We start from the raw sequence: 17,513 nt of genomic DNA, 5'->3' as shown, positions 1-17,513 counted from the left end.
TATCATGTAGCTTGTGTCTTCAGAAAAACGTTTCAAAACCCAAGGTCACTGACAACTCTCACACAAACAAAGTAAACGGTAGGACACCATTGAAACCAGAGCCAGTATCACACAGTCCACAACCAGTCTCTTTGTCCAATTTAGTCATCATAAATGACAGGTCCCTGCAGTGCTTATCTCACTGAGCACATGTGCAGTCATCACTAATCAGAAGAGTTACCTCCCCTAGTCTAATGGCCCAGAAACTGCTTTGCATGCTCAGATGAAAATCTGTCATTATTTAACCAAAACCAATGAACACAACTAGCTTCCTATGCCATCATGCAGGAAAATGGCCACAAAAAAAATTATCAGTTAAAAGCAGGACATACAAAACCGATGAAATGCATTTGATTCCTTTGGTTTCTGCCCAGACTAATAAACAACATTAGCAAGGCACGATTTGGTTAACTCCGATCATCAATGTTGGATTTTTCTGTTGCTAAGTGCTTTTGAAACATGCAAGTAATAATAGCATTTAGATTACATGTTCACAAACAGTATCGGATATTTGACAAAAAAAGGGGTTCAAATCTCCTTACCTGTTTATGCATTTCAACGTTCAGTCCATATGACATCTCATAGTACTGAAAAGAGAGAGCAACATTAAAAAATGGCAACCCATTTTGTTGTCTCGGGCTCTGTAAATGAACTCGAAACAATCAATACAAAACAAATCTGGCTGCCTCAATATTTCTTGTACTCGCTTGTAGTTGTTTTTTAACTTCAATGCAGACTCATTTTGTTGTAATTAAATCCCCAAAATAGAAAATGCACAAAGTAAACTCCATGCAACTGTCCAATGAAATGATTCTCGTAGGAAAGTCATTAATCATTAACTAATTTTAATCATTATCAATTCAAGTAAAGTCAACCAAATGAAGGAGATGCTGGGGCTTTAGGATACCTGCACTAATTGGAGATTTGGAAAATTAACCGTTATTTCCATGGATACGAAACCATACAGGCATTCATTTCAAGATTATACAAAATCAATGATCATTTCAGTGACAACGATAAGTAGTTATTCAAAGGCTTCGACAATGCGACTCCATTTCAATACTTATAAAGGGAGTATGTGCATTGGCATATTACCCCAGTGTACAGATATTGTCAAACCAGAATAACAATCAAATGTTAGCTTGAAACCCTTAGAATAATATTTACATAACCTTGCAGATTATTTTTTACCTTTCCTTTGGCCATGATTGGAAGTACAACATCAAGATGACTGACAAGGATTCAGAAGCTATTCTGCAAAGCAAATACTACCCAACAATGTCTTCCATGTTTTATTGAAAATGCTTCACCAGACGTTACTCCCATGTAGATCTTGCTTTGCCCCATAAACAATCATATACATTTTAGAAATAATTTCAGGCCTGCACTGTTAAATATCAACATGGTAATAGAGTTATTATATGTAAATATTTGATAATACTTATTCATGAAGCAAAAGCAGTGTTGCAAAAACAGGGCTAAGCTCATGAATAGATTAAAGAGGTCTTCATACGCACCATAATTATCTCTATACAAACATCAATTAAGCTTAAAACATTGTTACAAAATAACACATTGGTAAACACATCTAATTCTTCATCTGAATTAATATTTTAGGTTGTTTTCATTTGTAACATATGCCCGAAAGATATTACTAGAACAGAATATATCCTTAGGCTTTATTCCACCCGATCTTGTGTTAATAATATTTGTTAAGATCCAAAAGTCTGACATGGCACCTCTACAGCACTGAAGTAATTAGACATTCTTTGACGCAGCAGTTTCAAAAGAAGTAATTGATTTCAAATTGAACTTCATTTGAAATATTTTGCCTCAAGATTTTACAGCATCAATTTGAAGAGAAAATATTAAAATGAAACCTGTTATGAATGGGAGTCATTTTCATGCTCTCTTAACATTAGTTTGGGACCGATATGAGAATTATGGACGAATATTTCAAATCAATCCAGGACATAATAGTAATAAAAAATATAATTTTCCGCCTGGTAGGTGATTGGCAGGGAAAAAGACAAGACTGGAGAGGAGGCCTGCAGCAAAATGGCGACATGAAAGAAAATGACCCAAACCTATTCATTATTCAAAGCACTTGGCGGCTAAAACTATTTTCGGAAGCCAATTTCTCTAGTTTACCATCGTCATTCGGCTTGCATAATCCTGGGCATAGGATGAAATTCTGACAAGTGCAGAGAAAATCAATGAACATCGGGCCATTTTAACACGAGACAAGTGAGGAAAGAGAACGCCAAATGCTAAAAAAGCGATATTAGCTTTCGGGCTACGAGTTGTCGTCTATTGACGATTAGGTAGGCTGCAGTGCGAGGATTTTCAGACCCAGTCAAGATCTGCGATAAGAGACTCTCTCTAAGGAAATTATCCCATCTCAACGTGGGTCTGTACCTAAATTATTCATTCCTCCCAAGGCGAGTTCCAGCAATCCTCGACAGCGGATATTGGGTCCGGAGTGTTTAGCACATGGGCAATAATATACCGAACATTGCAAACGTACTCCACGACATGGCGTTGTCACTTTGTAATGAAATGAGAGGGCCTACATGTAGATACAGACAAGCCAGCAAAGCAGTCATCCAATTCTGCCCGTCTGTTGATAACAAATATGGAGATCTGATTTATCAAGCTATCATTAGATGGAACGATTGAAGCTGCGTAAACACGGCCGTCTTGATATCGGAGATTGGGCTCCATTGTAGAGAAATCACTAGGGCCACGCTGCCAATATCAATATTAGTTTGGGCAATATTTTCATACTTTCGGTCTGATTACAACATTCGTCCCCCTAGAGGTTCTGTAGCAAATTAGGAAACCTTACACATTTAATTTCATTGGAAGGGTTACAATCAAAACAAGTTGAAGGTTTAATCCATATAACCTTTATGAAAATCCAGATTTACATATTTATATTAAAAAAATCCTTTCTTTACATATACAACATAATTGTTATGTCACATAAACATGCTGAGTTCAATCCATTTACCCACAAGGCAACAAACAAGCATTATCTTATCTCACACATGAATGTCGCTTTCTGATTGGCTAAGCACCATTCTATTATTTTCAATGCACTCTGCTTACAGGCGATGTATTATTTTCAATTGAAACCGCTGGGAATTCTGAACTCTTCTGGTGCTTCATGGTAGTACTTCTTTGCCTCGAATAATATTGAATCATGCATGAAGCACGGAAATTACTGATGTTTTGCAATTGAAAATCGATGGAAAGGGAGATAACTCTAAATCTGTTTACCTTGTGTCTGTAAAATGGCGATTCAACAGAAGTGCTTCAAACGGTTAAAAATTAAAATTCAAGTGTTCGGCAAGATACATACTTTGTTCACTGGTCCCTCAGGGTGCATGGGCTCATGTACCCTCGGGGCTTGTTACATGAGACCATGGCCCACTCGTGACCAGTGGAGTACTTATACTGTATGATCCTGACTGTGCCCATGTCTACAGTTTTCCCCCTTAAGGGAGTGAGTTTGGTTTTACATCGCTTTTTAAGAATATTGCAGCAATATCACAGCACAGAGACACCAGAAGTGGGCTTGACATATTGTGCCCATGAGGGGATTGAACCCAGGTCACAATCATGACAGGTGTACACTTTAACCTTTAGGCTACACCACCGCCCCCTTTCCCCTTAAAGGAACATTACCCTTTGACAATTAGACAGCCCCAGCTTAACTCCTCAAACCATATATACAGAATTGTCTGACAACTGACTGCCAATGAATTGAACAAGTAACTCAGGACTAAATACAAAGAAAAGACGATCCAGTTTCGTACCTGTCATTAATTAGGCAAGACATGACCATCGATCATTAATAACAGCAAATACTGTGAATTGAAATGATCAAGTGAAAGTCCAGTATCAAAGTTCTGGGTGAACGGATGCAGACCTTACCATGATCAGTGCTTCTTTCATCTTAAGATTTAAACAAGGCAGGAAACTCTGCCCAAATTTAATATGGTGAAGGTGGTAGGATAAGCAGCATTGTAATTACCATTTCAAACAAGACACGTAAAAAATTAGAGAAATATGCAAGGCATTGATTTTGTTCAATCAATGCATGTATAAACCATCTCCAAACTCTTTAACAGGACAACAGATCTCTCCAATACAATTGGATCAATCACAATGATCTATATTCACTGCAAACTGTTCACATGGCACAAAATATTTGATGAAAGAACACAAGTGTTAGCAACACATTGTCCCCCAGCTAAGCTAGGGCCATATGTTGTGTGTCAGGACAGTGCAACTGCAACTGTCATTATTTGTTTGCCGATGGCTTACATTGATTGTGACTTTGCCCTCCCGTTATAAAATGAGAAGCATCGTAACAAACATCATTGTATAGGAGCATAGTGTCTATGTTGGGATTAGCAGTACCTCTTCAGTTCAAAATACTATCCAAAAATAAAATACTGACCATTGTTTTTCATATACCTGAAATTGTCATCCTTACTGACTTCCAAGTTCATGATTAATTTGACTAATACTGACCTGTTTTGACAGATGGGAAATGCTTATTTTCTAAGGTCTGTATTTGTAATTATCAAATAGAATACCAAACTAATCTTTCAAATATCTTGAAAATCCATGAGCATACAATGAGACAAAATTTTAGCCAACAATAAATCTTTATCCTTAAATACACATATACCATGCAACATAAGTTGTACAACGCAGATAAAACTGTAAAAATACTGCAGACCTTTAATACAACTGGACACCCAAACGCTATGAATTCAATGAAACATGTCAACTAACAGATTCATACACAGTCCATTGAGTTAAGCACATTCTGAGACAGCAGTATACTGACATTATCTCAAGAGTGCTGAAAAACATTCCAGTGCAATCAAGTTATTGTTTTACACAATATATCAAACAAATGGCCTTCACAGTGTTTCACTACATATCAATTAACTGTATTGAATTACCAATATACAATAATGCATGCCTTACAACAGAATGGGATCAATACTTTTAAACCAATACAAATCCCATCTGCACCAGTTTAACTCCAGCACAGATGTTAAAGACCTTGCATATCTAACATATTTTTAGTTCATTGTTGTTTTGTAAAAATCAAGAGTTCAGGACTCACAAAATAAAATCCAATGCCGTTTAATCATGCCATGCATGACACATCCTCTACATGACAAGTCATGTGATCCGTAACTTCATTGATTTTTTTTTTTAATAAGGTTGAAATTAAAACCTTGTTTCATATTGTGCATACTGATGAGCCAATAATGCAGAGTCAGCGGTTCTCAGCATGCGACACTTGTCTTTTTAAAATATCTGTCACACACATTCATCGCTAACAACTATTTCCTGGTATCCATGGTAACGAGAGCAATTTCAAGTAGACATTGTTGTTCACTGAAATGATCTGCTTACTTACCATAACATAGTGTCTCTGCATTTCTGTTTTTTCTTGGGCTAGTTTTTCACATTCCATCTTCAAGCTGAAAAGACAAACAAGGAATTCATAAGTACCATATTCCAAACTAAGTGAGTGAGTCAGCTCATTCATGACAACATAATACCAAGCTTAATTCCATACTCTGAGACTGACAGTCTTGATCAAGGAGCCAAGCAAGAAAACATTAAAAAAAAAAATTGTACATGGACATGTCATGCCAATTCTTTTTTGATACACAGCTAAATGGATAATGGTCGCAAATATGCATGTGCCTCTAAAGGTCAGTTAGTGCACAAGGAACCCTTACCCAAATGTCAGATAAAAACTATTGTTCATAAGTTTAATAACATTTTGCTTTGATCATTTTAGGAAAACACCTACACTTACCAAACAAAAGACAAGAATTGGGGAGAAAATTACCTATTAACTTGTTATGATCGCGAGGCTTGCTGGCAACTTCAACATAATGTATTTGAACTCACATGTCTCGTGCATTACCCTGAACAGTATCTCAAAAACATAACAAGATTGGGGGTTCTAACCGAAAAAACCCAAATCAATACATGGAAATCAATTTTCAATTTTATGATTGACTGGCAGTGAATAGGTTTAAGAGACTGACACGGACATAAAGACAAAGTCAATATTCACCCATGTAACCAAGTGCATGCATGTGTGAAATATAACGGCTAGAAGCAAATTAAAAACCAATCGCAAATAACCATTTGGATAATTATAGGTCATAGTGACCTATTTCTGAAAAACCATCTTCTTGGGTATAAATCCAGAGGATTAATCAAATCAGTTCACAAACACTGAGGGGAGGATTTATAGGAAAATAACTAACAGTCATATATTACAGTTGATCACCTTGTGATAGAGACCTGCAAGATACACATAACGTCAATCTGTTTTGAGAACAGTCAGAGGTATGATTCTCAATGATTCTTAGAATACAATCACAGCTTCTTCTGATCAAAAACCAAGGTACATAATTGCCCATCATTTGGTTACGGAGAACATTTCCAAATTCAAGTATAAACCTTATTGTTGGTGGTGTGACCACAGTATTTAAGTCAAATAATTTTGGTTGCTACTTTTAGCAACATTTTATCAATATCATGACAGGTGACACCAAAAATGTGCTTCAAACCTGTAGGGAATGGAGTCTGGGTCTTGTTGTGACTTTAACCAGTAGAATACCCCAGGGCACCTGGCCTTTATTAAAGGACCAGACAATCCAGTGATGAACATCATGCACCCTAATATTTTCTATTGTGATATGACAAATAACATCAACTAAGTCAGCAAGTATCACCTCAAATTCCTGTAGCTGTCTAGGAAGGAAAGTCTGGCATGGTGAAAACCGAGACCAGTCTGTATGCATGGTGCACTGATTTGTAAAACTACCTCCTCAACATTCACCATTCTCAAGCAACAGGATGTTTGTAAACATGTTCCGTTATCAAGCCTTGTCACGTGTCCTTGTATACAATATTGTTGCTCCGGGACAATCATGTGTGTCATCTGTACCTTTTTGTATTATTCAGAGATGTTGCAATGTCAGTTTTGACAATGGCCACATTCCCCAAAAGGATTTACTTTCCCCATTAGTTCATAAATGCATCAGTACTTCAGCTCTTTGCAATATGTATAGTAAGGACCTTAGCAATTGTTTAATCATAAATGACCTCATTGGTTCATAATTTCATCAACAAATATAATCCTCTGAGAGTTGTCTGAATGCAAATGAGAACTTTCCACATCAGCAGACAGACAGGCAATGCTGTATGACAATCAAACAATGGTTAACACGCCTAAATGACATTGGTAAAATTCTTCTAAATTAGACTTTCTCATTATGTTATTCAATCCATGGATGAATTTCATCATGCATAATTCCCTACATATCTATCCACAAAGTGCATTCATTTCAATCATACATATTATTGACGTGGATTGTTTATGTTCAAATGTGTGTACATTGTATTATACCAAGCAATATATTTTTTAAAAAATTCTTATAGCTATTAACATGAAATTCTGAATAGATAAACAGAGACACAGAGTAAAATACTTCATACAACTTCATTTCAATTTCTTTTTCATTCGGTATCCGAAAATTACTACCTTATGAAAGTTCTTCATTACATAAGTCTCATTTCTTGGACTAACAACAAACTTAATAACCTCACCATATGTCCATAAATTATTAGATTGCCTCTCATTTGCTGATCAACAATACAAATGTTATATTAGTAAGAATTAATGTAAAAATATCACAAAGCAAACCTTTCCGTTGCCATGACTACTGATTGGTAACCCTAGCTGGCTGTGACATGCCTAATGGATTGCAAATTTCAACATCAACAAAGCACTGAGAATGGCTACTGTGTGGAGTAGTGTTGTGTTGCACTATGCTTCATTATGCGGCCTCTACAACAAAGGCTGCAATGTCCTGTGTAAATCATGGCTCAGCTCATCTCAGTATGTCTGTGGAGACTACGTACATGAGCATTTATATGTCTGTCTATATGGAGCTTGGATCCACATTAACTGAATGGTGAACCTGACACGGGTGTGGCTGCCTTTTGAACGTGAGGAATCCTAGGTGGTTAATTTGAATCCAACAGATGATTAGACAAGGTCACAAATTCATTTAAATGAGGTGTTATTCCTCCTGAAATCTAGACATTCTACAAGATCAATCGGATTAGATGAACAGACAGTTGGAATAAAACAACTTGCGTCCATCCATTACAGCAAAGAAATGTCTTGGAACTTCATCAGGTGAAGGTATGCTATATACTGTCCTGGTATATTTGTGAATCTCATTATTTGACAGAAAAATAGAAATGTGTCATTTGATTTCAATACATGTAATAACTTCAGGTTTTAGACCTAACAGTGAAACTGTCTGAGCATGGTGAGTACCCTGAAGATTTTTTAAAAAATGTAATTGTCAAGGTGCTTCTTTCAAGAAACATATTTGCATGTCACAAAGCAAAGACCTAAAATGTATGTATCTTGGAAAGGTTCCTATCAAACCATGAGTTCCAAATAACATGCTGGTACAGACTCAAGGGAGACAACTTCAATTAAATGACACTTCTAGAACATCCCGAATCTTGCAAGTAGTTAAATATTCAAGCAATCTGTGACCAAATATACAGAAGATGCCATCCATATCAGGGTTTACTTTGAGTGCTTAGTTTGTCACAGACCTTGAAACAAACATACCCTAGACAGCCCATTCAAGTCAAGAATTTGTGGCAAGTCTTGATTTCCACAGTAAGTCTCAGAGCTCCTTTGCATTATATTTTATTGTTTTAATTATGTACTTATTTCTGTAAAATATGTTCATTTCCGAGACTAGGTTCAACTGGAATTAATGTGATGTGTGCGAATATCCTCCCATGTTTGGAATCAAACCCTTACTTTGTATGCAATGAGCAAACACTTCACCACTAGGCTACCATACACCCATATATCATTAGCCTAATATTGATGTATATCACTATTAGAACATATCACAAAACTGACAACTATTTCACAGACACATTTCATAAACTCCTTTTCTACACACTAACCTATAACTACACATCCACTCGCAAAGATCAAAACAGCTAGTACATATGTATATATTTTTTCAAAATAACTAAAGGACACTCTCCATTGATTAAGAGCAACATGATAAGTACTAAACCAGTTCATGTTTTTCCATCTCACTGATGCACAAATGTATTGATTATATTTTCAGTTCTGTCATTACTTCATCATTATTGCATCATCTTACTAATGGCTGCTACAGCAGCTCTCCAAATAGAGAAAATTAATCACATAGCACATTGTAGGCAGTAAATACATGATCCCAGATGTGCCCTTAGGCGATGTGTGGAGAAATTTAACTTCCAAGCCCTCTCACAAAGTCTCATATTAAAGGCGGACTTGCATCACAACATGTTAACACTTCACTGAGCTTGCTACAGTAAATGCCAATCTGTCAAGCCAGCGGGGTGAGTGGAGGTGTAGAGTTTTACACAGCTGTTAATGAGACTGCAGAATAGCACTGTGAAAGACAACATGAATGGAATCGTATTAAGTCCATTCTGGGAATCAAACTTGGTGTGATGAGGTAACACCATAGCTCACCAGCTACCACTGGTTCAGTCACAGCCATATATAAAAGATGAAAGTGAATATAATATTTAAGTTATGCCAGAAAATATTAGACAGAATATTGCATTTTGATGCTTTCACTAACACACATCAATAACTGTCATGAATATCAAGATACAGATATGGTCCTGTGGTAATTAAATGGTCCAGTGCAAAACTGTATTCCTGGGTTCATCTCCAAATGTGGTTACAATGTATAAACCTCATTCATAGTTAGGTTCTTGTTGACAGTCAGCAGGTCCATAAATATATCAAATCTAGACCACATAATTCAGTGATTGATAATATGAGCAACAAGCCACACATCAGTGTACAAGGACACACCAATAAGCAGTCACCAAGCTTTGGTAACAATCCACTTGCTCACCTCTTAAGATTAGCACAGATAGCTGAAGACCTACTGTTACCAATTCCTGACATTCAGATTCACTGCCACGATAAGACTGTCATGTGACAGGATGAAGTCCAAAACAAACTCACATGTAACTTACGTACATATAAAGCACAACACCTTAATTATCATAAATGCTTGTCATTTCAATGAGCTGAAAATTATGATAAAGATGCCAAGCTACATAGGTTGAACATTAATCCCAAACATGCAAATATTAGAAGTTCACCTTTTCAGTTTGCAGTGTCAGTTTGCCTTTAACTTAATACAATAAATATTTCTGGTTTTAACAAATTTGTTTTCCCCTAATTTCATTTGCCATGCATCTTCTCACAAATATTTTCATGCATGATGTCATGAAATATGCCTTTAGCCTAAGTATAAGCTGGTATTTCAGTAACAGGGGGCAAAAGAAATTAAAACAAATTACATTCAACTAAACTAAAAATATTACACACAACAATCATAAAAAACTGTATCAATTCAACATAAATAGACAAAACATCAGATTCACACAAAAGAGGAAGTGCACCTTTAAGAAAGCAAAGGTCTGATTGCACTGACTCGTCCTTTTCTAGTGACTTTAGTATGATTATCTTGGCCTAAACACTGACATGTGATCTCACAATGCAAACCTTCTGATAAACATAAAATACCTCCAATGTGAGTCATTTGTGTACCTGCATTGTGCTGTGCTATCAGACCTATCTGAGTAACAGTCCACACTCCAGTGTGTTTACTGCAAGTGACTGATAAATCAGCAACACTATGCACACTAAACACCCGTGTTCTACTTAAGGCTCTCTAGGTCTTCAAGTACTCAGTGCACAAGGAAGGCACAGCCAGCCTGACATATTTAAAGAATGATCACACCACATCAGTCACAGGTCAACTTGGAACAACAGCAATACACACTGGACAATATTGTAAACACATCCTAATCATACAGCTTAAATGTTGTTTTAAAAACTCACATTGTTCTAAAAATAGATCTGTTTGAATCAAATTGCATTAAAAGCTAGTGAAACCTGTAGCCTTTTGTGTGAATATATATCACTCAAAACAAGTTAAGGAATGCATACATCTGAAATGCTGGATTTACAATAAGCATGACAGAATATGCATACTGAAGGCAATTCAGCTGTTCTAGAGTAGTGTAGCTTCAGGATTGAAGGTAATCACTGAAACATATAATCAGTGGTCATTCTACCAGAGCTGAAGTATATACTTCCTGCAAAATATATGGCACTTAACAAGACAGAATGTCTATAAACCCTAGATGAGGCACAGTGCTGAATAATGGTAACAGCCAGTTAAACAGCTCTGTAATGCCATCTGACAGTCAAGCTCTTTGATCTTGAGAAACAACCTTTCCATTAGGCCATGTGACCTAAATTTAGATCCTGAACAAGGTCCTCTGTCAATGGCAATAATTACATGTTCCATAAGACCCATTGTTTATTCAACCTGTGCTAATAATTTAATACATAAAACCGTTGAACTAATGTTCCCCTCTACAAATAGTGGTATTTACAGGTGAGTGTTTATTCACAGCATATATTGAATCTGCAAAAGCTTCCACAGTGATTAGCCTATTTTTTAACAAATTAGATCTTTCTGATTATTTTGCTACTTCAGCTGATGGACCAGGCAAGTTTTAAAAAAAATACTGACCTATCACAAATTTCAAGCCTGTATTTGTTGTATATACTGCTAACAAGCGGTCTCTGTCAATTAACTTATAAAATAATTTGTTTGTTGTTGGTCATAATGAAAACTAAACATGAACACATAATATCAAGTGTATGACAAAATTGCAAACAAAGTGTAATTAACCCAGAGTCACTGTGGCAACAACTCCATGCTACCACTTAAAACAAACATAGATGTATATTTGAAATCCAGGACATGTTGCATGCAAAAGTGCTCCTCAAATGCTATCAAGATATAAATACCACCATTCCCAGATGCCATATGGTGGAGGCAAATTACAGAGATAGCTTTCAGCCCTTGCTAACACGGCTTTCATTGACTTTTGTGTGAGAATTGATTTCTTCAATATGTTGTATCGCGTCTAGACCAAACTAACAGAAGCTTTGCTGATTAAGTTAAAAATAATTCAAGCTGGACCTCAACGTTATTTCATCATACTGTGAAATAAAGAACCATGTTGTTGTACATTTCATAACAACTTACCACTGTACTGGTCTAAATTTCATATCATACCGATTTTTAATAATATTGTGCAATACTACAATGGGCTTGGCCTGTCAATTTATTGTGAATGTTTTGATAGACAACTTAACACTATGTACATTGTTCTAGTTTATGGTGTATTTAGCTTTCATAAACACACATCCGCTCACATAGCTTGATTTATAAACCTTCGAGCTGTCTGTAAAACACCTATTCGACTGTCAAACAAGCAAAGCATTTGATTTGACAAGTGGGTGTTTATTTTGCCTACATCGATCACTTTCGAAGTGACGATAGTGACAAGAAGGCACGCCAGTACCTTGAAATGTCAGCGACGGTGCTGACCTGGACTCGAGGGGCTTGAACAGTCGAGTGAACATGGCGCTTACATGAGCTCATGTAAACAGAAGAAGCGGGAGGGAAATAAAAACAGCGAAGAGCTGAGTCTGGGTGCTCGCGTTCTGCTTGACTGGGTTCAAATTTCGGCTGTTTCTTACCTGTGATACTGGGCTTGCAGGAAACTGAATTCTTCTTTCACACGATCACACGATTCAGACACCGTGAACTTGAAAGGTTGTCCTGGCTGGGGCGGACCCTGAAACCAAACGCACAAAAATACGATAACCTTACTCCTTTCACAAACTACATCCCGAATGCAGAAATCACAAAAATCGGAACAATTTAGCAGAATTCCAGATTCAATTCACTTATGTGATTCTGCATTAACTCTTCACCAGGCGAGATGATAGTAGGCCACGTGACGTGATGGAGAGCCTAACGGACAGAAATGGGAACAAAGAGAGCAGACCGACGCTCGTCGATTCACGTCTCCACGGCGCTCTACACTTACCGGGTGTCGATTTGGATACATGTTGTTGACTTGTCCGTCCTCTCGCAATGTATACGTATGTTATGTAGGTAATATTGGTTCCGGGGGATGAAGAAATAGCCTCAGAAACGAGGCGAAGTCCGCGAGGGCTGCGGGTCGCACTCGCTAGCCACACAATGAGGGCCAGATAGCTGAGTTGCCGGGCTAACCGCCGCGAACAAGCACTTGAACGGGGAACATATCACAATGTTCGTAGTCTACACCTCCATCCGCATGTAAATTGATTATGAACACATCGCAATCCACTCGCACAGAATCTAGGTTAAATATATCCGCAGTTTATGGTACGAACTGCAAGCGCTGAAGGGACGTCTTCTAGTGCCTCGCCGATACCACACACACATTCAGATAATTGAGCTCAACGCTAACTCTCTGGTAACAATGGCAGTGGGAAAATACGCCAGTCATGTCAGCTTCTCACTGATTGGCCCTATCCTCAACTAATCCAGCGTATTCATAATCCACGTGAGCTAATTTCTTATTCACAACTTCACGACCCACTCGACCAATCACAGCACAGGGACTGCGAGTCACCTGAGTTCTTTAACATAAATTGGCATAATGTGTGAATAATCAAGTGTGTCACGTGGAGTAAAGAGCACTGCCTTCTTTATTTAGCAGGATTTTCACTGAAAACACAAGTTTTTAAGGAACTGTTTTCAGTCTCCAAGTACATATGCATGGGTTTTGGCGTCTTGACGGTATTTGTGCGAAGACAATAGGCTACCTTCACCTGAAAGTAATCATTAGCTACATTATGCAACGGAGGGCTTTTTATTCATTAAAACTTCAAACGAAATATAATATACGTATCCTTTAAGCAAACATCACCCACTGATACAACATTTTCAGAAGCTTGTATTATGTAATTCGTACAAAAGTTTGTTCTTGTTGGCGATCAACGTAGAAGACAAAATCTGATTGGTCTGTCTGGGCGAGAAGAGTCTTGTACTCCACGTGACTTTGATAAGTGGGAGGAGCCATCGTCAGATTTTGACAGGTTAGCACTAAAAGTCGGCTCGGAACTACGTGTGGATCATGGATTCATTATTAAAACTCTAGGGGTTTTTTTCACGTGAACATGCACATACATTCAACTATTTGAAAAAATAAATACAGATGCACAAATATACGAAATGTGCTGGGTTTTTTTATAATATATATTTTTTAGAGTACAACCAGCGTTAATTATTCCCCATCCTCTAATCCCCCTACTGAAACATAAAGACACGTTTGGCATCATCTTAATCTGTTTGTTTACATAATCCACTGACAATTTTGCAAGACACACTATATTACCTAAACGTGACATCTGTTTAATTTACAAGAACCCGATTACTTCCTTATGCGCGTTTGTTACCATGATGACGACGCCCGGCACGATTTTAACCAGATTATGGAATATAAGTACATACAGTTATGACGCTTCGCACACTCATACTTTTCAAATCGTTATAATGCAGATAACATTAGTCAAGTGTAAGGTAATCCTCTTCATATTTTTAACAGTCCTATGTTACACTTGACAGGAAATCAGAAGGTATACGCTTCTTTTTTTAACAGCAATTAAACATGTTCATCTCTACTTCTTTTTCGTTATGGAAGATTTTTTAAAACTTTCATCTCAGATTCCATACGATAAAACAATGACGTAATAAACACATGTAGTACGATTTCTTTATGTTTGAAGCATTTAATTAAATGTGTATGCTATGCCTCAGTCATGTCATGTCTCGTCTAAATAATAATATTATATAATAATAAATTGGGAAAAGAATGTACTTACTAACAATTTGACTGGCAAGACCTGGCAAATCTTATAAAAAGTGTACGAATAAAAACATTCGCCGAAACATTGCAGATTTAAGGTCCCAAATACAACTGTGGCATCCCTATCCATATACTATCCTAATTTACCAGACTGTATACTTTCTTTTGTCCGCAAGTATATGTTTTGTAGTTTTATAATGGGTGTTGTACTGACTGATCCATGGCGCACGTAGCCCGGTGGCAATAGTTATATGTATACACGAACGGCTGTACGTCAGCTTACTTCAGCTGAGATAAATAGTTCAGCAGTTTATTTTATGGAAAAATAAACCCTGAAAGTTAAGGACACACATCGAACGAGAACACGCGTGCACACACACCAACGCACTTACATACTCACACAAATATGTAAATATTAAGTAATTATAAGCTCATGGTGTCTGTCATTGGATTGTCTGGTCCAGACTCCGTTATGAAGAGACAGGCGTGATGAATCCAGGTGAATCCAGATGCCCCAGAAAGACGTTAAAAAACCCAGACAAATGCAACATATCAGTCATAAGTCAAACGTGTGCAGTGATAGCGTTAGACTAACGCTAGTGTCTGAATAAACATCATTTTAATTGCAACAAATAACCCATTTAAACTGAAAAGGATCACCAGGGAGACCAGTGACTGGGAAACCGGAGAAGTCTAGACTTGCTTCAGTCAGACTATAGCAATGGGGGCTAGGCTACTGGGAAACTGATATGTTTCAGGGACTGAGACAGATGATAACGCGAGGTATTTATGTATCGTTATATATAACCGAAATAGTGTAATATTTGGTGGAGTAAGGAGTGGCCCAGCACTCAAAGCGTCGCAACACAGGTTTCATGGCATGTTCGAACTCCAGATTCCCCCTGGCTGTGCTGTAAATTCATCACTACAATCCATGATCTTAGTGACACCCACATCACACCGGACTTACCTCTTACATCACGAGTGAGTGAGTGTACGTTTACGTCGCAGTCCTACATCATGAGCGCCTTCATTCTATACAGTGGTATTAACATTACATGTCCATGTTCCGAAAATAGTCATTAGTGCAGCCCGAAAAATAGTTTCTTGCTTATAGTGACTATACATGTAAGGGTACAGGACTCATTAGATCGAAATGGTTGGTGAAGTTTAACGTTAGACACACCTATATTCACTTATGCCCTTTTCTGACAGTTGTACCCTTGAAGATCCAGGTTAGCACAGTATGCTCGTCGCAAGGGGCAACTAACGGGATCGGGTGGTCAGGCTCGCTGACTTGGTTGACACGTCAGTGTATCACAGTTGCGTTGATCGATGCTCACGCTATTGGCCACCGGATTGGATTGTCTGGTCTACACTCGATTGTTTACAATTCGCCACCATGAAGCTGGAATATTGCTAAATGGGGCGTTTAAGAAATCAACAAACATAAGCAGCTGCCAGTTGTGAAATAAACACTTATGACCAAACAATGACAGTTGATCACACAGAGACATGGACGCTTCGCTTTGTTCCGTAACGTGTGGCTAGTTCGCCAACACAGCAGTTTTACGTTTTCTTTGGTCAACATCAGTCTAAGCTCCGTATACTTCAGTACTTGTGTCAGCACGCGTGTACTTCAGGGCGACGTTTTGTTGTGTCCACAAAACTAGTACATGTAACTCCCATTCGTTTGTATTTTGAAATGATTTTATATAGGATAAAGTGACAAGGAAATCGAAATTCAGACTTTACAAAATATTATCATTTCGAGACTATCCATCTTCCACTACCCCATTTCCTACAGGTATAGCACTGTGGATGTTGCGATGAGTCTTAGAAAACATGTTTTTAAATCCATGTAACAACGCCACATGCGGAACGCGTGAAACATGTGCATATGCAAGGGTATAGATGTTAAATAGTTTTTTATACGCCGCATGCGCTTTTGCTGACCCGCAGAGGACATAGAACGGATATTCAGTAACCAACGCTTGTCGAAAGAAGCGACTAACAGGATCCGGTGGTCAGCCTCACTTACTTGGTTGGCACATGTCATCGTATCTCCTTTGCGTAGATCGATGCCCATGCTGTTGATCACTGTGTTGCCTGGTCCAGACTCGACTGTTTGCAGATCGCCGCAATATTGCTAGATTATTGCTGACTGCGGCGTAAAATTAAGCTCACCCAACCATATAGACATTCTCTAAATCTTTATCCAGGATGTATAGCAGCTGGACATTTTTACAGGGTAGGCCATGCGATGACTGATAGTGCGAGCTAAAAAGGACACGCACCGTTATGCGCTACTCTCTGTAGCTAAACTGCTCGACGTATTATTCCTGTAATCCACAGCATGTTCGGTGGATCTATATTCAGGTTACGCCCCACACTTTTAAACCCGGTATCTAAACCATGTTCATATTCCTTTCAATGCGACACCGTTAGCTAATGTTTCATAAACACTATTCGCCATAAAGTACTACCCGTTAGCTAATCTTTTGTACAGGGTATTCACCACAATGGGCAGCCCATTAGTTAACTTTTATACATGACCTTCCGTGACACTATCATTCCTG

General features: G+C 37.8%; 1 protein-coding gene across 4 annotated transcripts in view; it reads right to left on the bottom strand.

The window, feature by feature from the left end:
* The window catches only part of LOC137277605 (transducin-like enhancer protein 4), a 39,361-nt gene extending 25,825 nt beyond the window's left edge, over positions 1-13,536 (bottom strand). For all 4 annotated transcript variants that reach the window (XM_067809411.1, XM_067809413.1, XM_067809412.1 and 1 more), the window contains exons 1-4: positions 13,126-13,536; positions 12,773-12,870; positions 5,489-5,552; positions 582-626 (exon numbers count right to left, since the gene is read on the bottom strand). In XM_067809411.1, coding sequence (XP_067665512.1) covers positions 582-626; positions 5,489-5,552; positions 12,773-12,870; positions 13,126-13,146 — 228 coding nt within the window. In that variant the 5' untranslated portion in view covers positions 13,147-13,536. The remainder of the gene's footprint in view (positions 1-581; positions 627-5,488; positions 5,553-12,772; positions 12,871-13,125) is intronic.
* Positions 13,537-17,513: the final 3,977 nt, after the last annotated feature.

Source organism: Haliotis asinina, chromosome 3 (assembly GCF_037392515.1).
Source record: "Haliotis asinina isolate JCU_RB_2024 chromosome 3, JCU_Hal_asi_v2, whole genome shotgun sequence".
Classification (NCBI taxonomy): Eukaryota; Metazoa; Mollusca; class Gastropoda; order Lepetellida; family Haliotidae; genus Haliotis; species Haliotis asinina.
This window is presented reverse-complemented; position numbering and strand designations above follow the sequence as displayed.